This window comes from Balaenoptera physalus, assembly GCF_965194825.1.
Source record: "Balaenoptera physalus genome assembly, chromosome: 4".
NCBI lineage: Eukaryota > Metazoa > Chordata > Mammalia > Artiodactyla > Balaenopteridae > Balaenoptera > Balaenoptera physalus.
The window spans coordinates 74,915,875-74,942,143 of NC_138891.1; the positions used below are offsets into that span (position 1 = coordinate 74,915,875).

Sequence of the window (26,269 nt, forward strand, 5' to 3'; positions counted from 1 at the left end):
AAGAACTCACAAACTCGGAAGAGCTCATGTCGCTTTGGGATCACAAACGAAGGGGAGGAGGCAAAAGCTTTGGGGAAAGGTTTCCTGGAGGACTGATGTCAGAGCAGAGTCTTTTAGGATGAGTATGAGTTAGCCTGGAGAAGAAGGGAAGAGAAGGCGAAGAGAGTAACACAGACATGAGGAAGCGGGTCTGGGAACAGCTGGTTCTGAGTAGTAATCAGAGCTGGGAAGAGGTGAGAAACAGGCAGACCAGATCATGACGCCGTCGTGAGTTTGGATTTTATCCTAAGAACAATTAGGAGCAAATCAAGGATATGCAAATCAAGAAGTGATTTGATCAAACCTGCTTAGAAAGCTACTTTTAACAATGTGGAGAGGTAATGGGGTATGTACTATGTTGGAGGGAAGGTCAAAAGAATGGATATGAGAACAGGTTGGAAGTCCCTATAAAGGCCAAGTGTAATGCCAATGAGTGAAGTGAGCCAGTTGTCGGAGAATCGCAGAAACTCTCTGAACTGGAACCCCCATGCCTCATCCAAAAAGGAAAGTCTCATCTTAGCTATAGTTGAATGTTGCCAAATATTCTGATTTTTTAATAAAGCTGGAATCTGCATTTTTAAGTACAATTTCCAATTTTTAAAATATTGGCAACAATTTTTTTAAATGTAAACATTACACGGGCCAAAAAAAAAAAATTCTGTAGGCTAAATGTGGACTTTGGGTTTGTAAGTCCAGGCCTAAACTTGGGCAGTGGCTGTAGGGAACAAGGAGGTTGGGATTAGAGCCATGGTAAGGCAACAGAATCAGCACTACTCTGTTAGGGAGAGATCTAGGTTAACTCCATAAAAACTAGTTACTCTATTAAAAATAATACATGACTTTCAGAAATTTTCAAACTTGAGAAAACTTTTTTTGTGAATTGAAAGTGAAAGAGCCTTTTAATGCAAATTATGATTTCCAATTTCCATTTATATAAAATATATTCTTATTCAAACTTTCTCATATTTTCCTACCAAAGGGTTATACTTTTTAAGAAAGGGGCAGTGTTAGTTATTGGGATTTCAGTACCTTCTGTTTCTACAAATGTATGAACTTCATTTTTTGGCATATAGTATAATCCCAAATTAATGCCACATGATTTTAACATATATTTACATGAAAGTCAGTCAGCTTTTATCAGGAAATTCTAGAATTAAAATTGTAGTAAAAGTTCTAGAAAACAGGAATTTCCTCATATGTCCAAGACTGGGTTTACACTTTTTTTTTCATTTTTATTTTTTTGGCCACGCTGTGTGGCTTGTGGGGATCTTACTTCCCCGACCAGGGATTGAACCCGGGCCCTCAGCAGTGAAAGCGAGGCGCCCCAACCACTGGACCACTAGGGAATTCCCTACACTTATTTTCTTTAAAGCAGTCAGTTAATAAGCATGACAGTAACCTACACTAGCCATGTGCCCACTCCCCCATCCCATCCCTCTGCTTTCCCTCACCCCAGGTAGCCATATCCTAAATCCCTTGTTTATAATTCCACTGCTTCTCTTTTAATATAGTTTCTTTGCATCTATCCATATTCCTAAAAATTATTTTAAAAATTTTTGTGTTCTAACTTTATAAAAAACGCTATTAAGCTGTATTTATTCTTTGAGGCCTTTTTTTTTTTTGCTTAATATTACAAAAAGATTTATTTTTATTTATTTATTTATTTTATTTTAAAATTTTTGGCGGCGTTGGGTCTTCATTGCTGCGCGTGGGCTTTCTCTAGCTGTGGTGAGCGGGGGCTACTCTTCATTGCAGTGCACAGGCTTCTCATTGTGGTGGCTTCTCTTGTTGCGGAGCACGGGCTCTAGGTGCGCAGGCTTCAGTAGTTGCAGCATGTGGGCTCAACAGTTGTGGTGCGCGGGCTGTAGAGTGCAGGCTCAGTAGTTGTGGCACAAGGGCTTATTTGCTCCGTGGCATGTGGGATCTTCCCAGACCAGGGATCAAACCCATGTCCCTGCATTGGCAGGTGGATTTTTAACCACTGCGCCACCAAGGAAGTCCCAAAATTTATTTATATTGTGTATCACTATAATTCATTGATTTTGACTGCTATATAATAGTTCATTGTGTGAATACACCAGTTTATTCATGTTGCTGTCCACTGATGAGCATTTGGGTTGTTTCCAGGTTTTTGCTATTGTAAACAGCGCTGCTATGAATATTCTTTTACGTGTCACCTCTTGTACATAAGCAAGGGTTTCTCCTGGGTACATACCTAGAAGCAGAATTGCCAGGTCATAGGGTTATTGTCTGTTCTAGCTTTTGTTTTGAGTGATGGGTTTGTAGGTGCACAATTTTAAAAATAACTAGGGGACTTCCCTGGTGGTCCAGTGGGTAAGACTCCACGCTACCAATGCAGGGGGCCTGGGTTCGATCCCTGGTCGGGGAACTAGATCCCACATGCATGCTGCAACTAAGACCCGGAGCAGCCAAAATAAATAAATAAATAAATATTAAAAGTTATAAAAAATTAGTTATGAAACCATAACTAATTATAATCAGTTATTTAAAATAACTAACAAATGAAAATGGGTCATGCTTGGAAAATGATGAGAGTATATCATGAACCAAGGATTGTGATTAACCCAATTTTGTGCATCTGGGATCCAAATGCAAAAGGTCAAAAATGCAAGACTATCTAGCATCAGGGTTCAATAGTGTCACATAAACGTAATGGCCTTACTTAGCAACTGCTTGCTGAATTAATATTTTAAAAGTCAAAAAATCTAAAGAACTTTATTGATCTTGATTAATCTGTTTGTTTTCAAGATTTACCAGGATGCAATTTTTATACAAATGGTAGTTGGTCCTAGAGTACCACTGGCAGAAAGCAAATTTCACTCAATAATCATTTATTCAAATAACAGATTTTTAAAGCTCATGACACTTATTTGCCAAAAGTTTGGTTTTAAGAAATAGTTTTCTTGAATATATTCAACAAATATCAATTATAGTCATGAATATTTTCTTTTTATTATATTCACTAAAATTATTCTTAGCAGCATTTTTTAAAATATTAATTTTAACGCTAAGGGATGTCGCCCACTCACCAAGTCAAAAGCAATTTGAGCATCAAAATGAGTTAATTCATGATATGTCTACATATCTACATTCTTTTCAAAGGTAAGCACGACCCTTACACTCTGCACCCCTTTGCTTTTCAGAAGAGGATTTTTGAACATGAAATGAGTCTGTGAATTTCTACGGAAACGTATATGTATATATAAATAAGTATGCAAATAAATAAATACATAGAAAAAGGAAGGAAGAAAGGGGGCGGGGAGGTAAAGCTCTTTTCACAGTAGAATGTCAGCTTATGAATGTAGAGGAATGATAGTGTTAGAAAATCACTATTTTGTAGCCACCATCATAATAATTGATTCAGGCAAGAATCATCAATGGATGCTAAAGCCGTCAGTGAAATTTGTTCCGAAACAGAATATTTACACAGTCTCGAACCATCTCCCCAAAGATTACTTATTCATTATATATGGGGGGAAAAGTATCTTTACAATGAAGAAATCTGGCAGACATCACCTTAACCAAGTGACTAAAGATCACCAATAAGACAAAATGACATCATGTGCCTTCTGACGTTAAGTACTGAGAATGAGCCAACATCACTTAGGTAGTATCCTTGACAAAAGTGAATAACTCAAATCTAATCATAGGCTGACAATAAGACAAAACCAAATTGAAGGATAAGCTATGCACCAATGCCTTCAATCTTCAAAAAGGTAAATATCATAAAAGACTAAGAAAGGCTGACAAACTTTTTATGATGAAAGGAGACAAAAGAGGCAGGACAAAGAAATGCAACATATGAAACTGGACTGGATCCTAGATTGGAAAAAAAAATTGTTACAAAGGATAATTATTTATTAGGATAGTTGGCAAAATTTGAATATGGACTATACATCAGAGAATAGAACTGCATCAATGTTAAATTCCTGAATTTGATCATTTTACCTTTGTTATATAAAAGAATATACTTAGAGATATATTCTATAGAGTCATGATGTATGCAACTTACTTTCAGATTGTCCAACAGCATGAGGAGCCTAGAATCCTGGCTCTTCAGAGCCTTCCTAGACTACCAATCTATCTATTGCAAGTTGAGGAAATTGAAGATATATATATATTTTTTGTAATTTATTTTATTTATTTATTTTTGGTTGCGATGGGTCTTCATTGCTGCATGCAGGTTTTCTCTAGTTGCGGCGAGCAGGGTCTACTTTTCACTGTGGTGCACGGGCTTCTCTTTGTGGTGGTTTCTCTTGTTGCGGAGCACAGGCTGTAGGTGCGCGGGCTGCAGTAGTTGTGGCACGTGGGCTCAGTAGTTGTAGCTCACGGGTTCTAGAGCGCAGGCTCAGTAGTTGTAGCACACGGGCTTAGTTGCTCTGCAGCATATGGGATCTTCCCGGACCAGGGCTCGAACCCGTGTCCCCTGCATTGGCAGGTGGATTCTTAACCACTACGCCACCAGCGAAGTCCAAAGATACATTTTTTAAAAGAAACAATCTTTACATAACTAGGGGGAAATTGTGTGATTTATGTAAATTTGTGTAGCTTTAGAAAATCCCACAATTAGTCATTCAGTGAATTGACCTAGAACCTTTGGTTGACAGGACCCCTGCCCTGCCCAGAGAAGACAAGGCCTAATAAGGAGTGGGCTAGAGGTCCAACCTCTGAGCCCAGGAAGAATTCCCCTTCAAGTTCCCCTGTCTATCCAAGCAGGTTACCTGCTAGTCAGAGAAAACTGAGGGCCAGGGAGCTGGAGACTAGTAATGCCTCCAGCTATGCCTGCTATCCTGCGTGTCATGTCCTCGGCTGTAACACTGTACTGTGTAGCACAGTGTCTTGCCCGGAGTAGGGACTCAAACTCTGTTTGAATACATGAATGAATGAATCCTGAGATTAAAAGGCAGAAGACTAGAACAGCTATAAACACTTAAAACAAAAGAAAAGGGCAACATAAAAGAGAAAGAGGAAGCTGTAGCAAGGTGGCAAGAAAAGCTACCACAGCAGAAAACAGTGGCAAAGGGGGTAATGAGAAGAATTGAGCAGAAAAGAGAAGAAAAACTGTACTGTACATACAAGTAGCTTAAGGGAGTTAGGTATAATAATAATAGTCATACCTAATACATACTATAACCACATATAATACAAATTATACCTAGCTCCCTTATTATTCAAGTGTAATACAAATTACATCAACATACGAATTCTAAAAATACTCTTCTGAAAAGCAAAAGAGCTGATACCAAAATCAGGCACAGACATTACAAGAAAAGGAAATCACACATCAATATCACTCATGAAAATAGAAACAATATCCTTGACAAAATATTAGCAAACCAAATCCAATAATATATAAAAAGGATAATATACCATGACCAAGTAGGTTTATCCTAGAAATGCAAGGGTGGTTCAACATTTGAAAACCAGCCAATATAATTTACCATATTAATAAATTTAAAAAGAAAAACCATTTGGTCATCTCAGATGCAGAAAAAGCATTAGATAAAATTCAACATTCACTCATAACTAAAACTCTCAGCAAACCAGTAGAAGGGAACTTCCTCAACCTGATAAAGGGCATCAACAAAAAATCTAACATTATACTTAATGGTGAAAGACTGAATGCTTTCCCCCTGGGGCTGGGAACTAGTCAAAGATGTCCACTTTCACCATTCCTGTTTAACATGGTACTGGAGTCCCCAGTCAGTGTAATAAGGCAAGAAAAATAATAAAAGGCATACAGATTTGAAACAATTATGCTGAGTGAAACAATCCAGATACAAAAAAGAGTATATACTATATGATTCCATTTATATAAAATTCTAAAAAATGCAAATTAATCTATAGTGACAGAAAACATCAGTGGTTGCTTACTTAGGTTGAGGTTGGGGGGAGGAATTACACAGCACAGGAAAACTTTTGGGGATGATAATATTTATTATTCTGATTATGGCGGTATTTTCACAGGTATATATTTCACACCTGTATAAACTGCACACTTTAAGTATGTGTCTTTTATTGTCTGTCAATTATATCTCAATAAAGCTGAAAAAAGGGGGGACCTAAAAGATATATCAAACTAATAAAGTTAAGGGTTAAATATATGAGTTGTGCTTACCTTTGAAGAGAATATAGATCTCTATGCACACTGTGAAAAGAGAGCTGGAACATGTTAATAGAAAAGTATGATGTTGTTAAGGTTGCCAGATTTAGCAAATAAAAATATTAGACTCCCAGTTAAATTTTACTTTCAGATAAACAACGAATAATTGTTTAGTATAAATACATCCTAAATATTACATGCGATATTCTGTGGCCAAAAAAAAAAAAAAATTCCTGTTTTTCTGAAACCTGGGACAAAACTTATACTAAACAATTGTTCATTATCTGAAATTCATATTTAACTGGTCCTGTATTTTATCTGGCAATCCTAGATGTTGTCTGATCTACATTGTATGAAATCAAGCCTCCAGAAAGGGCAGCGGCTTGAATTCTATGTTTATTTTGACTTAGATGAAGCTGCTGAATTGAAGACAAAGGCTGTCCACTCAGTGTCCAGCACAGTGCCTTATTCACAGTACATGCTCAGAAAACGTTTTTTGCTTTGCAAGCTATGTGAAGATAGGGACGGCATCCATCTTGCTCACCATTTTATCCCCAGGGCCTATTACAATGCCTGGTGCTCAATGAATATAGGATTAAATGAATAGCTGCCTCTCGTGCCCCAGAAAATTGCAGGGTTGACCTTTGAACTCCAGCCCTGTAGCTGACTGGTCAACTTCTTGGACAAGCCCCAGTTCTGATTTCTTGGCTTTTCTCCCTCTTCACTGTTGCTGTGTGTCTCAGGTTGCTCTTTTGCTTTGTATTGTTTTGTGTGTGGCTGACCTATCCTGAACTCCAATGCCTCTTGTTTTCTTGTTTTTCCCTTTGGAATCAGGGTGCTCTGAGACTCTGAGACCCTCAGCCCTTGGAGAAATCTGAAAGTCTGAAATACAACAGCTAGGATTGCTTCATGAAACCTTGGAGCATGTTCCCTCTAGAGCTAAGGAGATTTGGTATGGGGCTTCAGTTTTGGGGAGAAGACCAGGATAAAAGGGAATCTTTATAAATTGATGTGGGAAGGATTTTGCACATTTGGGATTTTTATTATCTGTCCTATACTGCCTGAAGTACAAAATGTATCCGAACTCTAAATGCATTAATTTTCTTCCATAAAATTAAGAACTGAATCCAATGATCCTCCCTGTAGTTTGCTCCTACAAATAAGTAGAGATTGCAGAAGTTATTTCTAGTGAGAGAAGGATAGTATGTAGAAAAGTATCTTGTGCTTAGAAGATTTTAGAACTGTAAGGAATCTTAGAAATAATTAAGTATAACATATATTTAGTATAACTACTTGTTTTGAAGATGATTATGAGGCCCAGACACTCTCCCAAGTTCACAAGGTGAATGACTGAAGTGAGTGAAACCACTCAATAAAACCTAGGTCTCTCTTGTACTTCTCTACAATCGAGTTCCCTAGTTCTTAGCAGTTGGGAAAGGGGTGGCAGCTGCAGAGTGGAATAGTAATAAAATCAAGCACATTGTGCTAAGAGCATACACGATACTCTCCTTGACATGCTGAATATTGTTCATGGGTCTTTTTGAGTCCAAACCTTCCTCCACCATTTAAGTTTCTTGCATCCCTTTATAGGTGCCTCTTCAGCTGATTCACTCGTCTCACATGGTTGTATTTTTGTCTTAGGGAAAAAAATAAAGTATAGATAAGCTATTGTGGGTTTGAGATACTTTAGGTCACTTGTTCGTTTCTATGCAAAGAGAACTTTTAGGAAGTGCAGAGGGGGGCAGAGATTTCTAAATGAACAGAATACCTGCCCCTAATTTTTTTTCTTAGATGCAAATGTCTTAGTTTAAGCTGCTATGAGGATGATATAACCTAAATGCTTCCACACAAGCGCAGTTATCTGGAGCAGAAGGAGGTAAGAAAGAGAGAATATCAGGTTTTGTTAACAGAAAAAAAAGTTACTATGCAGGAATTCATCAAATATTAATAAGTTTTCCCATAGGGATGATTAGAAAGAAAATGAATCCCCCTATCAATTCCCAACGCAAGTGAATTAGAGAAAAATGCAGCCAAATAAGCAGAGGTACTTACCGCTCTCCCGAGGGAAGGTGATGTCTTAATAAGGTACCGTGCAAAATGTTTTGAGAGCGCCGGCTGAGAAGTGGTACAGATACGCGAAACGTTAGCATTTACTTTTATTAGTATGCTGACGCAAGTAGTATCAGTGCAGCCTCTGCTTTGCGTCCGGACGTGTCGCTCCGCGTGCTGGCCGTGGAGAGGGGAGCTGGGGCGCAGTTCTGCAGTTCACGCTCGCAGCCTCTGGGGCTGCTCTGCAGTGGGGGTGTGAAAGGTTCGTGTGTACCAAAGCTTAGGGGGCCTTTCTGTAGCAGGAGGGACTCGAAGGGCACGGAGGAACATGATCTCATTTAAGGCATGTGATTCTGAGGTGTTCAGGGTCCAGCATAATTTGGGCGGAAAGGCTAACTGCTAAACCAGCGGCCCTCGAGAGCGGCCAGAGCAGCGGGTGCAATGTTTCCTCCGGTCCGGTAAGAGGCGCTAGGGGCGAGTCCGGGGCCCGGGGCCACTCTCGCCGGCCGCTCGTCTCTTGGTTCCTGCCCCAGCCCTCCGCCGCGGGTGGGAGAGGGCGCAGCCAGCACGCGTGCGCGCTCCGTCTGTGCGGCTAGTCTGCGTGCGTGAGTGGGAGGTGGCAGGCCTCAGCCCCTGGCCTTCTTCGCTGAGTGTTCCAGCGCGACGTCTCCAGCTATGAACCGGTTTGGTACCCGGTTAATGGGAGCCACCGCGACCCCGCCGCCGCCGCCGCCGAAAGCCCGCAGCAATGAAAACCTGGACAAAATTGATATGTCTTTGGGTGAGGAGCCGAGTCGCACCAAGTTGGAGTGGGAGGAGGTGTGGGTGGAACCAAGTACCGCGGTTTGTGGGGGAAGGGGTGGTTGGCCGCAGTTGTCGATGGAGTTTTCTTACGGGTGGGCGGAACCAAGCGGGGGCCGGTGGGGACGGGGGAGCGCTTTCTGGTGTCAGGATCGAGCCCGGGGGCCTCGGGCGTCCCCTCGGCGGGGCTGTGTCTGAGGGGACGGGGGGCGCTTCGGGCCGGGAGGTTGGGAAGGCAGAGGAGTGCCGAACCTGTTTCCGCCCCCCCCGAAAGGGGAGCCGCCACTTGCGGGTGACCCCGGCTCTTTGTGAAGAAAACTCCGCGGGTTTCACCTCAGGCTTGTGCGCGGTGGGCGTTATCGGGGGGCGAGGGCAAGGGTCGGACGGAGCCGTCCTTTCTGAGGAAGCTCTTCGAGAGCCCAGCGGGTTCGGTTAAATCCGTGGTTCCCGAGAAGGGCTGGTTGGGCGTTTTATGCGCCCGGGCCTGCGCCTGGCGCCGCACAGAAGCGTCAAGACGCCCCGAGAGTTGGCCATTTCTGACGGGCCCCAGACGGCCGGGCCACCGCGGGGCCGGGGCGCTTGACAGAAAGAAAAGATAGGAAGGACTTCGTGGGATGGTGGTGTATTAGGCGGTGCCTAGAAAAGCACATTCTCCTCATCCAGTCCTTCAAGCTAGCGATTAGAAAAAAACGAAGCGAAAACCGAAGGAGGGTTTACGTGGGTTGATGGGAAGCCAAGTAAAGCATAGGATCTAAGAGAGTGGGGTGGTTTGGTGACGATTAGGTAAAAAGCAGGGAGATTGGCGATTCAATTAAAAATTCAGACCTAACACCACTGAGGCACTAGTCTCTGTGTTTGGCTTGGTTGGTTTAAAAGTAATAACGTTTTTGTCGGGATTCAGGTTTTGGTATTAAATGTGGTTAGCTCTGCGTGAGGCCTACAATTTTTCGGATATTTGAAAAGTACCCGACTAGGGGATACAGAGGTGTAACTTTTCCGAGGACGATATTTTTCTTTTTTGTTGTGGTTTTTCTGCAAAGTTCGTAGTCAAAAGTCAAGAATTCTTGGTTTCTGTGTTTGTCTTAAGTTAGAACCCAAGATGTGAATTAAGCAAATCATCAGAAATCATAGGTTTGGCCTCAAGTCTTGCCTTACTGCTAGTCAGTAGTGACCTCTAAAGAAATGAGAAGTCTTTTGAATTAAAGCCAAGAAAAAATATAATAACGAATATTTATTGAGTGCTTACTACTCGCCAAGCACTGGACTAAGCATTTTATATGTGTTAAATTATCCCGATAATAATCCTATGAGGTACTTACTCCTAATGATAAAGAGCATGCATGGAATCCCGAATCCCAGACTGTCTCAGTTCAAATCCTGCTTCTGCCACTTATGAGCCATTTGATCTTGGGCAAATTGCTTCTCAGTACCTCATCTGTAAAAAGGTGAGACACTACCTCAGACGGTTGCTGTAAGTATTAAATAAGTCAATAGGCATATGTAAACTGCTCAGAACAGTACCTGGTACACAGTAAGCACCATATTTACATATATACACGCACATATTGTATAAGCCGTTGTTGTTATTCCCATTTTACAAAACCTGAGGCATAGAGAAATTAAATAACTTGCCCACAGTCATACCGTAAGTAAGTGATGGAGTCAGGATTTCAGTCTGGTTCTAGAGCACCAAGCTCTAGATGTAGGAAGTGTTAACCATGTAGTGTCGTAAGCATTACATTTCTTAAGTTTCTAAGTTTTTTGTATGTATTTTGTTCAGTGATTAGGATGTTCAAATGAAGAAAACTGAGGGATAATTCTCTTTGAAGACAGAAATGAAGTGCAGTGGATAGCTAAAAGAGAGATTGGTCTCTCTTCTCCCTTACGAACATACAGCATTCTGTCAGGTGCCCTTTTTTTTTTTTAGATGCCTTGTTTTGTTTTAGTGAGAATTTTACAGAGATGTGATGAAGAGATAGGTATTTTAGGCAGTTATTATGCTTTGTGAATATCCCATTTTATCCAGTGTGCATAGGTTTTAGAATCTAATTTTTTGTTTTGTTTTTAATTGTGGTTCTATCAAGTTTATGTGAATATTCATATGGAATTATCTACCAAGGTTACCAATAGCTGGCCTCATTGTGGCTCAATTTCTTAATTTTTTAAAAAAAAATCTTTCTTTCTTTGGCTGTGCCAGGTCTTAGTTGCGGCACGTGGGATCTTCGTTGCTGTGTGCCAGATCTTTAGTTGCAGCATGCGGGAATCTTTTAGTTGCGGCATGCGGGCTCTTAGTTGCGGCGTGAAGGATCTAGTTCCCTGACCAAGGATGGAGCCTGGGTTCCCTGCATTGGGAATGCAGTCTTAACCGCTGGACCACCAGGGAAGTCCCTCAGTATCTTAGTTTGAAAATGGGTATTATAATAGTTATTTCATAGAATTATTGTGAGAATTGAATGAATACATGTTTTCAGAACAATCCTATTAGTACTCAGTTACTACTATTACTGTTATTGTTATCACATGTATACCCCTAGTTTTTTATAAAAGTAGTTCATAATGGATTTTTTTTAAAATTTCTGATACCCTGTCTACTCCTCGATTAGGAGAAAGCCATTATCTTCTTTTAGATTGCAAGAATCCTCTCTGTCATGGTAGCTCCATTTAACTGAGGATTTAGATAATAAAATGTTTAAATAGAAAACATAATTTTATGTTTGATATGCTTTGCTACGTTTAATTTTTCGTTATGTTTATACTCTATAACGCTCTGTTTTTAAATCAGCCTGGTTAGTCAAAATTATACTCTGCCTTTTTTTATTTTGTGGTTCCCCAGACCAAGTTCATTTTTGGGGCGTACTCTAATGGCTCTGAGATCTCAGACTTCTGGTGAAGAATAAGTAGCACCCTGTTAGAGGAAAGTAGTATTTCAAAAGTGGTGTCTAACTATTCCCTTTCTGCTTACTGAGAATTTAACATGTTCATGGCTCTGATATTTGTGAAATCTTTGTATTTTGTAAAAAACTGTTTTTGAGTGTCTAACTTTGATGAACTTTTTTGTAGCTGAGGGATGGATCTCAAGGTAACAAACTACTTTGAAGGGATTTGAATTATTTTCTATGAATATTTAAATGTAGTTTAGAGTCTTAGAGATTAGAGATTGGTGCACTGCAACGAAGAGTAGCCCCCACTTGCAGCAACTAGAGAAAGCCCGCAAGCAGCCACGAAGACTCACTGCAGACATAAATAAATAAATAAATAAATGAATAAATAAATAAATAAATAAATAAATAAATAAATTTTTAAAAAGATTAGAGGTTAGCGAGGTAGAGTAGTAATATATAAGAAAGGATTCCTGTAATCTATATTTCCTTCTTTGACTTCAGAAAAGACTAGTTATATTGATATAGTTGTTAGATTATTTGTATTTAGAGTAGTTTGGAAAAAAAACAGCTGAGGTTAGTTTTTGTTAATTTTATTAAGAAGTTGTTGACGTTCAATTTATTTGGTTTATTTACTGTATTTTCAATCAGCAAAATTAATATTGGAGTTGGAACTTTGGAGAAAGTGTTTGGATATTCTTAAATGAGTATTTTTTGTCTTCTAGTAATCTCCTTTAAACAGATGTAAATAGGGATCTGGAGTACATTTAGTTTTCTGATCTTCACATTGTTCTGTTGTGGTATTAGAGCAATGTGATGTTTGTGAATTACTTTGGGATGGTCTGGAAGTGTTTGGGGAAATGATGAGACTTAGAGAGAACAGTGTAGAGGGAATTCCCTGGTGGTCCAGTGGTTAGGACTCCACGCTTCCACTGCAGAGGGCACGGGTTCGATCCCTGGTCATCGGGGAACTAAGATCCTACAGTCCTGCGTGCCACGCAGCACGGCCAAAAAAAAGAGAGAGAGAGAGAGAACAGTGTAGAAAGAAAAATAAGGTAACACTGAATTGCTTTGCTAAATGAGCAAAGAACCAACAGTATTTTCTTTTTGTACTATACCTTTGTTATGGTACTTGTTTAATTTTTTGTTTACTATTTACATGTCTGTTTCCATCATTAATTTTAAACTTACTGAGAATAGGGATCATATTTTACTTTTGTTTGTTTCTGTTACAGCACAGCCTACCACATATATTCATTGCATATAGTATATACTCAATAAATATTTGCTGAATTGAGGTGAACTTAGAAATTTAGTCTTTGAATGATTTATTTTTTGACTGCCAATGGTTTTATTGAAAGGTGGTCATCTTTAAAAACTGGAGACTTATGTGATTATGGAAAGTAAGTATGAGTAATTTTTGTAAACAGGTTTTTGCTTATTTATATTTATTAGGGAAAGAAATACTGTGAGTAACAGAAATCTTCATTAGTTGGTAGCTCTGCTTTGGGCTATTGACTTGAACTTTTCCTACAAAACCATTGTTCATTGCTCCAAATATATTGGCTGATTTGAGCTTTTATGTTCATATCATTATTATCCTCTTATCAAAGTGCTTTCAACGTAGAAAAGAAGTTAGGGACGTAGGAAATCTATCAACTAGAAAATGAGACTGAGTAATTGAGTCATTAAGTTAAAATGAAGGTAATCATCACATTTCGTCTATCATAGATGATATCATCAAATTGAATCGAAAGGAAGGAAAGAAACAGAATTTCCCAAGACTAAATAGAAGACTCCAGCAAAGTGGTGCCCGGCAATTCAGGATGAGAGTAAGATGGGGAATTCAACAGAATTCTGGTAAGTTTTGCAGTAAGCTTTAATAAAGACCCGTTATTTGTGGGTTCATAGTATACTACCTTTGATACATACCTAAAGCGTGGAGGAAGTAAGTATATCAGTACCCTTTGTGATTTGTATTTTTCCTTCTCTCAGGGTTTTGTTTAATCTTACAATCTGGTAAAAATTCAGGTTTCCTTAAATAGGTGATAACACTATTTCTTAAAGACATTAAGTCATTTTAAAGTAACCTCAGTATATAAAGTCTTTATTATGTTTAGGACTAAAGATTTATAAAGGATCTTACATATCATGAAGTCTTAATCTCCTTCACAGTTAGAGGTTTGTCTGATGGATGACTATGTAACTCCAGCTTAAATATATTCAGTGAAAGAGCATACCACCTCACAACATAACTTATTCCATTACTGGAGACAGCACTGTTCACTAGAAAATTCTCTTAATTTGAATTAAATCATGCCTTCCTGTTAATTCTATAGAGTTATAGGAAACAGGTTTCTATAGGAAAACCTTTTATAAATATGTGGAGACTACTATTCTGCATAGAAAATGACTTCTATATTATTTATCTTATCATCCAGGACCTTTAGGATTTGTTAAATCCTCCAGAGGTAACACAGAATTGAATGCTTTAGATATGGGCTAATGATCTTGGAACTCTACATATACAGTTATTTTTGGTAATCTAGAAGCTTATTTATTTACAACATTTTGTTCCAAAATGGACTTAAGGCAGTAACTGAATACTATTAATTATATGTGACTCATTACCTTTTTTAGCAGTTACATCAGCATTTTAGAATAAACATTTGTTCAGATTTTTAAAACTCTAGATCTTTTTTACATATGTGAAAAAATGTTTGATAAACTAATTCCTAAGTTGATTTTTATCCTATATGTTAAAAAACGTAGAAAATAATCTCCAATAGGTTGAACATAATTAATCCTATGTTTAACAGCTAATATGCCAGCATATCCTCAACATATGCCTGTAACTAAGATTAGACCCTGCAGAAGAATTTATTCTTCCCTAGTAATTTCTTGGATAGCTGAACCCAAGTAAGTAAATCTTGTAATAGGTATTTAGCTATAGAAAATTAATATTTAATTCCAGTGATTTATATTTAAAGGTTTCTTATAAATGTTACTCAACATACCATATTTTATATATGATTTGTCTTAAAATAATTTTAGAGTTCATAGAAGCCAGAAATATATTTATTTATGCTAATCGTTTGTTAAATACCTGATAAATGCTCTGAACTGACCAGGTTGTCAGGGTATGTAAAGATGCACTCTTTTACTTCAAGGAATTTCTAGTAACAGAGATAAGGTAGAAAACATAGAGTTGAGAAATACCATAAGAGAAATTCTGATTGTACTACAGGATTTTAGATAGGGATTTTGTCCTAAGAAAATTGGTGGTGATTTAATGGATAAGGTGAAATAGGATCTGATTCATGAAGGATCAGGAAAGCTTTCCTTTTACAGGGGTTATAATCTGAGCCTTGAGCTAAATGATACCCAGCGGCAGCTTAGGATCTTCTGAGATTGAAATTGCGCTTGTATGTTCTCCACTTACATCTGTCAGGGCCTAAAATAGAAGAGCTGCTGCTGTCACTGAATGTTCAGAGAGGTATGGGATTTTCTTAAGCTCTAATTGGTTTGGAAAAGTTCAGATTTCCACGTTATAATGTCAGTGAAGATGTTAGCTTGAGGTAAGGGAATAAGTAGCACAGAGAGCCCTTAGCAAATACTCAATTATTTATTTATTTTTTTAAAAAATTATTTATTTATTTATTTGGCTGCTCCGGTTCTTAGTTGCGGCACGCGGGATCTTCTTTGCCACGATCTTTTTAGTCGTGGCATGCGGGCTTGTAGTTGTGGCATGCGAGATCTAGTTTCCCTGACCAGGAGTCGAACCCGGGCCCCCTGCATTGGGAGTGTAGAGTTTTAACTGCTGGACCACCAGAGGAGTCCCTCAATAATTTATTTTTGACGGCTGAACAAATAAGTGAATAAAGTCTTCCTAATTCTGTACCTGAAATATAATTTAGTCATTCAATACATACTTGTACAAACAACCTAAATGTCTTTCAGGGATGGAATACTATACAACAGCAGTTCTCAAAGTGCTGTCCAGAGATCCTGGGGAATCCCCAAGACTCAAGGGGTTCACATGGTCAAAACTATTTTTATAATAATACTAAGACATTGTGTTTTCAGTCTTATTCTCTCATGAATGTACAGTGGACTTTCCAAAGTCTACATGACATGTGATAAATAAAACAGATTGGAAGCAGAAGCAGAAATGAGAATCTAGCTATCTCCTATTAAGCCACACGCTAAAGAGATTTGCAAAAATGCAAATCAATGCTACTCTTCCTATTAGATATTTTTGTTTGTTTAGGAATACAGTAGTTATTTTTCATTAAAAATGTTATTTGCCCTACATGTTGTGAGTTTATTGTTGTTTTAATAAAATAACAAATAGTTTTTAAATGTCTTAGTTTTCATTTGTAGTGTGGTAAATAGCAGTAAACATAAACCCTATATATCAGAAATACCAGAAACACAAACTCTTTGGGGTCCTCATTAATTTTTAAGAGTATAAAGAGGTCCTGAGACCAAAAAGTTTGAGAATGCTATTTCTTTTTGAGGTAGAAGAGACAGAGAAATAGTTGTATGCTGCTTTGAAAGGAGCCAGTAATATGATTGCATACACTCTGTGATATGATATTTCCCAGAAAATCCCTCAAATCTTCGTGTAAGTGATCAGACTACAGAAATTATTTAGGCAGCTTGATGTGTGTGTGAAAGAAATTCATGAAGGGATTGGGCTAACGATTCAAAGGAAAGATGAAAATTCCTGTGTCTAGTTTTAGTTGTTCTCAACATTGGTTGCATCTGTGGAGCTTTATAAATTAGACTGATGCTCTGGCTGCACTCCATTGCTACTGAACCAGAATCTGCAGAAGTAGGGCCTGGGTTTTTTTGTTTTTTTTTTTTAAGCTCCATATGTTCTTCTGATACATGGCTAGTAGTGTTAAACTGCTGCTCTAGTGGAGCTGAAAATGTGAAAGGACCTTCATAGAGGTAGTAGTTGAAGTAATGAGAATGAAGGTACTCTAGAAAGACGAGAACTTTCTAAAGGGGCTATATGGATGAAAACCAAGAAAAGACTATTGCATGAAACATGACAATGACAAGGTGAAAAATACAACCATTGCTAAAACTGAGATAGAGCTAGTGAAGTTTGTTCAAAGATAGAAAAGGAGGAAGGAGGACGGGATGATCTAGGCTTGTTAGAAGGTAGAGGATAAGAAGCCACTGGAAAGAAAGAAAGAAAGATGGTAGAACGGGTGATGAGTATGGGAACAATGACTATAACAGTCAGAAATCGAAGGCACCCAGGAATAGAATTCTATCCCATACTTGTCTCCTTTTATTCTTGTTTTTTTTTTTTAATTTTATTGAAGTATAGTTGATCTACAATGTTGTGTTAATTGCTTCTGTACAGCAAAGTGACTCAGTTATAGATGTATAAATTCTTTTTCATATTCTTTCCATTATGGTTTATTATAGGATATTGAATATAGTTCCCTGTGCTATACAGTAGGACCTTGTTGTTTATCCATCCTATATGTATATACTAGTTTGTATCTGCTAATCCCAAACTCCCAATCCTTCCCTCTCCCTCCCCTTTTATTCTTGCTAATGAGATTTTCTCATGAGTCTTTCTCATCTACGCCTCAAACTTTGGTATAATAATGGATTCCTCCTCTCTTTAAACCTTCTCTTTGTTCTACTAATTCATTCATTCTTTTGGAATACCTTCAAATTTCTTTGTTCCTTTCCCAGTCCCTTATCATGTTGTGTTTGAGTGTTGCCATAGCATCTGAAATGGTTTCACTGCCTTCTCTCTCTTTTTTCCATTCAGTATAAGATACTGCTTCTAGACTGATATAATCTGATCATGAATTCGGTGACCCCCCCCCCAGTTCCCTTTCAAGTATAGTCTTTTTTTTTTTCATCTTTATTGGCGTGTAATTGGTTTACAATGGTGTGTTAGTTTCTGCTTTATAACAAAGTGAATCAGCTATGCATATACATATATCCCCATATCTCTTCCCTCTTGCATCTCCCTCCCTCCCACCCTCCCTATCCCACCCCTTTACGTGGTCACAAAGCACCGAGCTGATCTCCCTGTGCTATGCGGCTGCTTCCCACTAGCTATCAGTTTTACATTTGGTAGTGTATATATGTCCATGCCACTCTCTCACTTTGTCCCAGCTTAACCTTCCCCCTCCCCGTGACCTCAAGTCCATTCTCTAGTAGGTCTGTGTCATTCCCATCCTGCCCCTAGGTTCTTCATGACCATTTTTTTTTAGAGTCCATATATATGTGTTAGCATACAGTATTTGTTTCTCTCTTTCTGACTTACTTCACTCTGTATGACAGACTCTAGGTCCATCCACCTCACTACAAATAACTCAGTTTCGTTTCTTTTTATGGCTGAGTAGTATTCCATTGTATACATGTGCCATATCTTCTTTATCCATTCATCTGTTGATGGACACTTAGGTTGCTTCCATGTCCTGGCTATTGTAAATAGAGCTGCAATGAACATTGTGGTACATGACTCTTTTTGAATTATGGTTTTTTCAGAGTATATGCCCAGTAGTGGGATTGCTGGGTCATATGGTAGTTCTATTTTTAGTTTTTTAAGGAACGTCCATACTGTTCTCCATAGTGGCTCTATCAATTTACATTCCCACCAACAGTGCAAGAGGGGTCCCTTTTCTCCACACCCTCTCCAGCATTTATTGTTTGTAGATTTTTTTGATGATAGCCATTCTGACTGGTGTGAGGTGATACCTCATTGTAGTTTTCCATTCACTTCTTATCCTTTTCTCTAGACTCTCTCAAATCACTGTGGTTGCCCATGTCTTTGTACTTGTCACTTTATGCCTCTCTCCCTATTCACATCTTGCCTGTTTTGTAATACCTAGCTCAGAGCCTGCTTTTTCTGTCATAACTGTTTTTCTCTTTGGAAATGTACCATAGATTATATTCTGCCTTTTATTATTCTTTAATTTTTATATATAACAGTTTGGAAAATGTTCAATTTTTCGAGCCACACAAACTTGCACTTAGATCATGGCTCTGCCATTTTCTAACTGTGCCCTCTGGGTAGTCACTGTTCTTTGCCTCACTTTGCTCACTTGCAAAATTGAGATGTTAGCATCAATTTCATCAAGTGCTCATTTAAATTAAGGTACTCAGAACAGTGCCTAGCACAGTGGTAGCTGCTTCATTATTTAGTACAAATAAAAATAACAAGTAGTTGTAGATTTAATTTGAATATACAGGTTTCCCCAACATGCTTAATCTTCGTTTGGTTGCAGTTCTAGAAGGGAATCACACATAGAGCAGCAATAATTTGATCCTAATATTTTAAAAAATTGTATCTTTATTGCTTTTTCGCTGATTATAAAAGTAATAAAATCAGCACCTTTAGTACTGAGGCAGAGCACCCAAAAAGGGAACAAATCTACAAGAACTCCCTACCACACTGAGTTGCTGTGCTGGTGGAATTCACTGGGAAGTGATCTATAGGGGTGATGCAGCTTTAATTCACTGGAGGATGAGCAGGGCCAGAATTAGAGTGATGCCTAGGACTAGATCTAGATAGATACCGAGGGCCTAAAATTTAAGGTGTCACTCATTCTCAGATTTTATGGCCTAGGCACCTCTCTTGCCTCACCATAGTCTCAGCTTTCAGGGGAGGGATAGTGAGTGCCACTGGGTGTCCTGTGCCACAGGAACAAGCCTTGAGGTGCACACTGGAACTTGGAAGAAAAGCTCCTTCTTTTTCTAGAGTCCCTCCAGTGCCCTCTGCTGACAAAGCTTAACATCGTGCCAGCTGGTAAGAGAAATATTCCAGTAACAGAAGTGGGACAGTAAAGAGTGAATTGGGAGCTGAAAGGCAATAAATTGGTAAATGGTTCAACCATCATAACATAACAGGTTTTTCTAACTGTCTAGTTGAATTCTGGTTTCAAAGTAGGTGCACCACAGAATAGCATTATGGAATTAGATAAATTCGACAGTGACATATACATGATTATGGCTTAAGAGATTCATCACACACAGTCCTGAGAAATCCTACAATAAACTATTTTAACTTTGTTTAGTTTGACTATGAAACAGGTTGGTAGACCTGTTACCACATTGCAGGTGTATAGTATTATACAGGATTCTATTCTAAAGACATTCCCCCCCAAATTAGAATTAAGATAAGCATGCCCAATATCACAATTGTTACTTAGCATAGTTCTCTGGAATTTCTGGCCATTGCATTAAGAAGTAAAAGAATTTGAGGTATAATTATTGGAAGGAAAAAGATAGTATCATTTGTGGGTAATATGATTATCACTCAGAAATCCCAAGAAAATAATTTGAAAGACTATTAGAACTAATAAGTGAATTCAGTGGAACGGCTGATTAAAAGGTATTAATTAAAACCTCAGTAGCTTTCTGTAATCCCAGGAATGACAATATGAAGATTATTAATAGATAAGGGATCTTTTTTTGTGATTGACAACAAATGTATAAAATACTTAGTGATAAGCTTAATAAGAAATGTGCAGGACCCATGGGAGGAAAAGCTTGAAACTTTACGGAGCCAATTTAGTGACAAAAGAAGACTTGAATAATTGGAAAGACGTAACGTGTTCCTGAATATTGTAAAATATCAATTCTTGATAAATTAATTATAAATTTAAAGTAATTCTTCTATCAAAGCATCAAAGGAAACTAGAACTTGACCCTAGAAAACTGATTTATGAACATGATAGTTTGTGAATGGAAGAATACAAATAGTCAAAAAACCCGTGGAAAGTGTTCATTATTACTAGTAAACTACCAAATACAAGTTGTTATTTTTTTATCTCAAACGCTAAGTGATAAAGATTAAAAAGAATAATATTCAAAATTGTCAATGATACGGAAAAAGTGGCACCCTTATGTTCCTGGGAATATAAATAAATATAGTCGTTCTGGAGGGGATTTTTTACAATATGAATCAAAATCCTTTAGAATTTGCTTTACTCTTTGATACAGCATTTTGATCTTTGGAAATTTATATATTGAGGAAATATCATGGATGTGTATAAAAATGTTATCTGTAGTGTTATTGCAATGTTATTTATAATAGTGTAACATTAGAAGTAACTAAAATGATTAGTATGAATATTAAAGACATAGGATTAATATTCACAATACAGTGTTAATGTAGACTACAAAGTAGTATATGGAGTAGTGAAATATGGTTGCTGGAAGATTGACTCAGTCCATTTTCTGGGCACATGGTACTACAAAATTGTGAATTACCTCATGCTATAGTCTTTTGAGATGCTTAAAAGCAGTTGAAACTAAAAGTGTTAATTTGAAATGTATGTATACAAGTAAAAGACTACAAAAATATAAAATGTTAGTAGTTGTTGTCTCTAAGTGGTGGGCTAATGGTGGTGGCTTTTATATTCTTATTTGTACTTATATGTTTTTAAGATTTCTATACTGAGCACGTTTACTTTTTCATAATTAGAAAATAAGTATTTAAATAGGTAAGATACATAATGGAAAAGCAAAGTCAGTAATGTCATATGCCGCAGAGATTAAAATATATATCCATTGGAGTTTACTGCAGACTTTAGCAAAAGCAGTTTGAATATAATAAGACTGAAAACAAAGAAGCCAGATTGCAACATCGTAAGGAAATAGGAGATGAGATAGTGAGTCCACTCTGGATCAGTGCCATCCAACAAATAAAGTGTGAGCCACATATTAATAATATATTTTATTTAATCCAGTACACCTAAAATATCATTCTAACATATGATTAATATAAAATTATTAATGAAATATTATACATTCTTTTGTTACATCTCAATTCAGACTAGTCATATTTCAAGTACTCAATAACCACATGTGGTTAGTGGCTACCATGCTGCACAGGGAAAGTTGAGACTGTTCTGTTTGTTGAGAAAGTAATGCCAAAGAGAGGATAGCTGGGGGGAAATGTGAGAATCCTCTAGTCCTTTGCAGTCCATTACAGCAGCAGAACCCTTTCCAATGCAGCTTATTGTCTCTTTAAAAATGAAATATTTTATGTAATTTTAAAGAAGTGTATATAAATAGTAATATAATAATAACATAAGAAATATTATATGAATAATAATAAATGAAAAAAACTCTCATATCCTCCACCCTACTTAAGAAATAGAATATCCTGTGAACTGTGTGCCACTCACTTGCAGTCTTAGACTGATTTTTTTTTTTCCTCCTCTCCTACAGGTTTTGGGAAGAATAGTCTGAGCCATAGAGGAAGGGTGATGCCTGGAAAGAGACGTCCTTATGGAGTTATCACTGGCCTTGCAGCTAGGAAAGCAACTGGAATTCGAAAAGGAATTAGTCCTATGAATCGACCACCTCTAAGTGACAAGGTAGGTTGATGGCTAATCCTGAGTCGGAAACTCTTTTCCTTACAAATGAATCTGTATTCAAAACAGAAACAGACTCAAGAGACAAAGAAAACAAACTTACAGTTACCAAAGGGGATAGGAAGTGGGGAGGGATAAATTAGGAGTATGGGATTGACAGATACAAACTACTATACGTAAAATAGATAAGCAACAAGGATTTACTGTATTATCACGGAACTATATTCAGCATCTTGTAATAACCTATAATGGAAAATAATCTGAAATATATATATATTTATGACTGAATCACTTTGCTCTACACCTGAAATGAACACAATATGTAAATCAACCATACTTCAGTTAAAAAAAAAGAAACCCTTTTCCTTTATTCGTACTAATATTTCTGTGAATGAGCTTGAGAGAGCATTTTATTTGAATATTTTGGGTTTTTTTAATATAGTACTTCGGGGCTTATATAAAAAATTCAACAATTAAATAAAAATTATTGTCATTCATGAAGAATACCTAAACTTCCACATTCTCAAATATAAAATTTTTTTACAGGTTCTTGACTTTACCTGTATGTGTGTGTGTGTGTGTGTGTGTGTGTGTGTGTGTACAGTTTTTAACGGGATAGTGTGTGTCTGCAGTTTTTAACAGGTTATTGACATATAATTTTATACTATAAAATTTGTTTTAAGTGTACAATTCAGTGAATTTTAGAAAATTTATAGAGTTGAACAATCATCACAATAATTAATTTTAGAACATTTCTATCACTCTAAAAAGAAATCTCAAAGTCCATTCACAGTCATACCCTGTGATATGCCCCAGGCAACCACTAATCTACTTGCTGTAGATATTTTATAAATTTGCCTTTCTGGCATATTTCATATACAGGCATACCTTGTTTTATTGTACTTCACTTTATTGTGCTTCACAGGTACTGCGTCTTTTTACAAATTGAAGATTTTTGGCAACCCTGCACTGAGCAAGTCTGTTGGTGCCGTTGTTCCAACAACATTTGCTCACTTTGTGTCTCTGTGTCACATTTTGGTAATTCTTGCAATATTTCAAACTCTTTCATTATTATATTTGTTATGGTGATCAGTGATCTTTGATGGTACTATTGCAAAAAGATCACAACTCGCTGAAGGCTGAGATGATGGGTAGCATTTTTTTAGCAATAAAGTATTTTTAGATTAAGGTATGTACGCTGTTTTTTTAGGCATAATGCGTGACACACTTAATAGACTACAGTATAGCGTAAATATAAATTTTTATATGTAGTGGGAAACCAAAAATTCATGTGACTCACTTTATTGTGATATTTGCTTTATTGCAGTGGTCTGGAACCAAATCCCCAGTAACTCCGAGGTATGCCTGTAAATGGAATCATACAGTAGTATGTGGGCTGGCATTTAGCCATAATACTTTTGAGGTTCATGTTGTAGCATGTCTCAGTACTTCATCTCTTTTTATTAGTGAATAATATTTCATCGTATGGATATTTTGTTTACCCATTCACCAGTTGATGGACGACATTTTGGTTTTTTCCACTTTTTTGGGTATTGTGAATATGTTGCTGTGAACATTGCCTGTAAGTGTGTATGGACACAGGTTTTCATTTCTCTTGGGTGGATACCTATCTCCCCTAGTTGATATTTTTAATTAGAGTTACAATTATTTACCCACCATAAATTAACTACTTTTCAAATCTTAACGGAATTTTTAATTACATCTCAATGAGTAATTTTTGAATTGGCTGTATAAAGCATTACTTAAAATAGTTTCACAAATGGTTTTTCTTTAACTTCTTATGTTTAGTAAGGAATTCCACCAAGGAATTTAATGTTCCACCCTGCTGTTTTTTAACCCCTTTCGTTTCTCTGATTATGAAAGTAATACGTATTTTAATACAAAAATTCAGGACATTCATTTCTTAAATTATCTCAAGTATCTGTATTCTGGTTAACCACAACTGTCTTCACCCCTTAACTTTTCAATTCTGCTATCACCAGCAGCTATTCTCTAAAACTTTATTACAGAACTTGCTCCAGTAAAAATTTTAAGTTACCACATGTGGTAGTCTTTTGAGTTGTTTAAAAATAGTGAAAATTGAAAGAGAATGTGCTGAATGGTAAGATCCTTTTATTCGAAGTTTGAATGATTTTGGAAAAGGTATGGTTTGAAATTTGCTGTTTCTTAAGAACTTTTCTCTCAACCTGAATACAGATTAATGTCTCAACAGAATCGACTGTGGTACTTGTGAAGCAAATCATTTTCTAGCAGTTTAGAAAATTTCTTTTTACATATAAGTTACTTACACCATCCTTTTCTATTCATTAAACAAATTACCTTACTTGTCCTTGAATTGCTGCATATACTTAGAAATTTTATACCTTAAAAAAAAGTGCTTTTTTTTTTTTTTTTTTTTTTTTAACTGTGAATCTGTTTGGTTTATTTGGTAACACTCTTGCCCCCACTTTTCCCTGCTGTTGTTTTTGGAGTGTGTGGATGGAGCTTCCCAAAACAGGCTTCTTTGTGTCTCTAAGTAGGGGATGCTGTGGCCCAAAATAGGAAAAGTTTCACTGGCTGAGCCACTGATGTATCAGGGTCCCCCTTCCCACTGTCTCCTGGCCACCTGGTATATGTCAGTAGGGGAGGGGAATCTCTTCCTGGGCTGGGCAATTTAAGGTGGGGCAGAGGGGACATGTCCTAGCTGGTGGTGCCTAGCGGCCAGGTGTCTTGCATGTAGATGGGGAGTCTCAAGTATGTGGGGATAAAGAACACTTTGTGGGACAGGTATTTCTTTGGCAGAATTGCCCTGGCTGCTACCAGCCAACTACCTAGTGTCCCTGGGTGAGGGGAGGGGAGTGTCAGTCCTGTGAGAAAAGAGAGCACTTCCCTTCACCACTTACTGTTATCAGGGGTCCTAATTGATACCACCTGCTGGTGCTGCTGGGCTCACCTGGTGTTGTCAGCAGGACTTCCATTCCTTCCAGGGAGGAATGAGCCTATTTGGACTGTCTTTTGCTAGTTTGGGATCCAGGAAATACTGGGCCACTCTCTTCTGTAGGGTGGGGGAGTGTAAGAAGCACTGTCACTATGTTGTTATTCTAATCACAAGGTCCATTCTCCAGGAAGTAGAGCTTAATTACCCTCCCTAGGAGTATGAGCTACACTTACTAATTACTTTTAAGGGACAGGGTATGCAAAGAGAAAAATGGTTGATTTTGTAGTGGAGAAACCTGTCCAACACTACCTTTATCAAGGACCACGGTGGTGCCCAGGCCTCTGGGTTCTGGGACAGCAGCTGCTGGGGTGCCACCTCTGACTCCAGAGCAGGTGGAGGCTGCCAGCTCCACCACGGTTGCTGTTCTCCAGAGGGAGGATGCTGCCCGCAGCCCTGCAGGCCCCAGTTCCCGTGTGCCAGGAGCTGTCCAGGCTCCCCTCAGTGAGTCTCTGCACTGCGGTCTTCCAGCTTTTTACATATAAGTAACTTACACCATCCTTTTCTATTCATTAAACAAATTACCTTACTTGTCCTTGAATTGCTGCATATACTTAGAAATTTTATACCTTAAAAAAAAGTCCTGACCACAGTTAGACTTTTTGTTACTTTTTTCTTCCTTTCCACAGTTTATATGAATTAGTGAGATTTTATTTCAATACAAATGTACATTTTCTTACCTATGAAGTGAATTACTAAGTGGGAAAGATAGCATACTCATTTACATTACTAGTATTTACTGAGAGAGCAAATGGCTGTGCCTGGAGGGGAATGGTTGTCTCTAAGAATGAATTTTCTTTTGTTTAGAGAAAGTCAGCTTAAAATATCTGCCAAGTAAAAGTTCGTAAGGGATTCTTCTACTGGAATATATAACCTTGTCAATGTCAATACTGTAACTTTTCTATTTTAGGTTCACAATTTCCTAAAACTGAGGGTATGTTATGTTTTGTAGAACTTTTAACTTGACTAATAATACTAAACCATTTAGTACTTCTGTGAACTTAAAAAATTTTTGTTG

General features: G+C 37.7%; 2 protein-coding genes across 7 annotated transcripts in view; one reads left to right on the forward strand and one right to left on the reverse strand.

Moving 5' to 3' along the window:
• The window catches only part of RUBCN (rubicon autophagy regulator), a 63,970-nt gene extending 55,511 nt beyond the window's left edge, over positions 1–8,459 (reverse strand). For 5 of the 6 annotated variants that reach the window (XM_082458527.1, XM_082458534.1, XM_082458530.1 and 2 more), the window contains exon 1: positions 8,216–8,459. In XM_082458527.1, the coding sequence (XP_082314653.1) occupies positions 8,216–8,313 (98 nt within the window). In that variant the 5' untranslated portion in view covers positions 8,314–8,459. Of the gene's footprint in view, positions 1–10; positions 7,800–8,215 lie in introns of all 6 variants that reach the window. The other variant, XM_082458526.1, reaches the window with a different exon arrangement.
• A 253-nt stretch (positions 8,460–8,712) lies between these two features.
• FYTTD1 (forty-two-three domain containing 1) overlaps positions 8,713–26,269 on the forward strand; it is a 32,495-nt gene continuing 14,938 nt past the window's right edge. Inside the window, exons 1-3 of the mRNA XM_082458695.1 lie at positions 8,713–8,993; positions 13,624–13,752; positions 22,111–22,259. Of these exons, the coding sequence (XP_082314821.1) occupies positions 8,888–8,993; positions 13,624–13,752; positions 22,111–22,259 (384 nt within the window). The 5' untranslated portion in view covers positions 8,713–8,887. The remainder of the gene's footprint in view (positions 8,994–13,623; positions 13,753–22,110; positions 22,260–26,269) is intronic.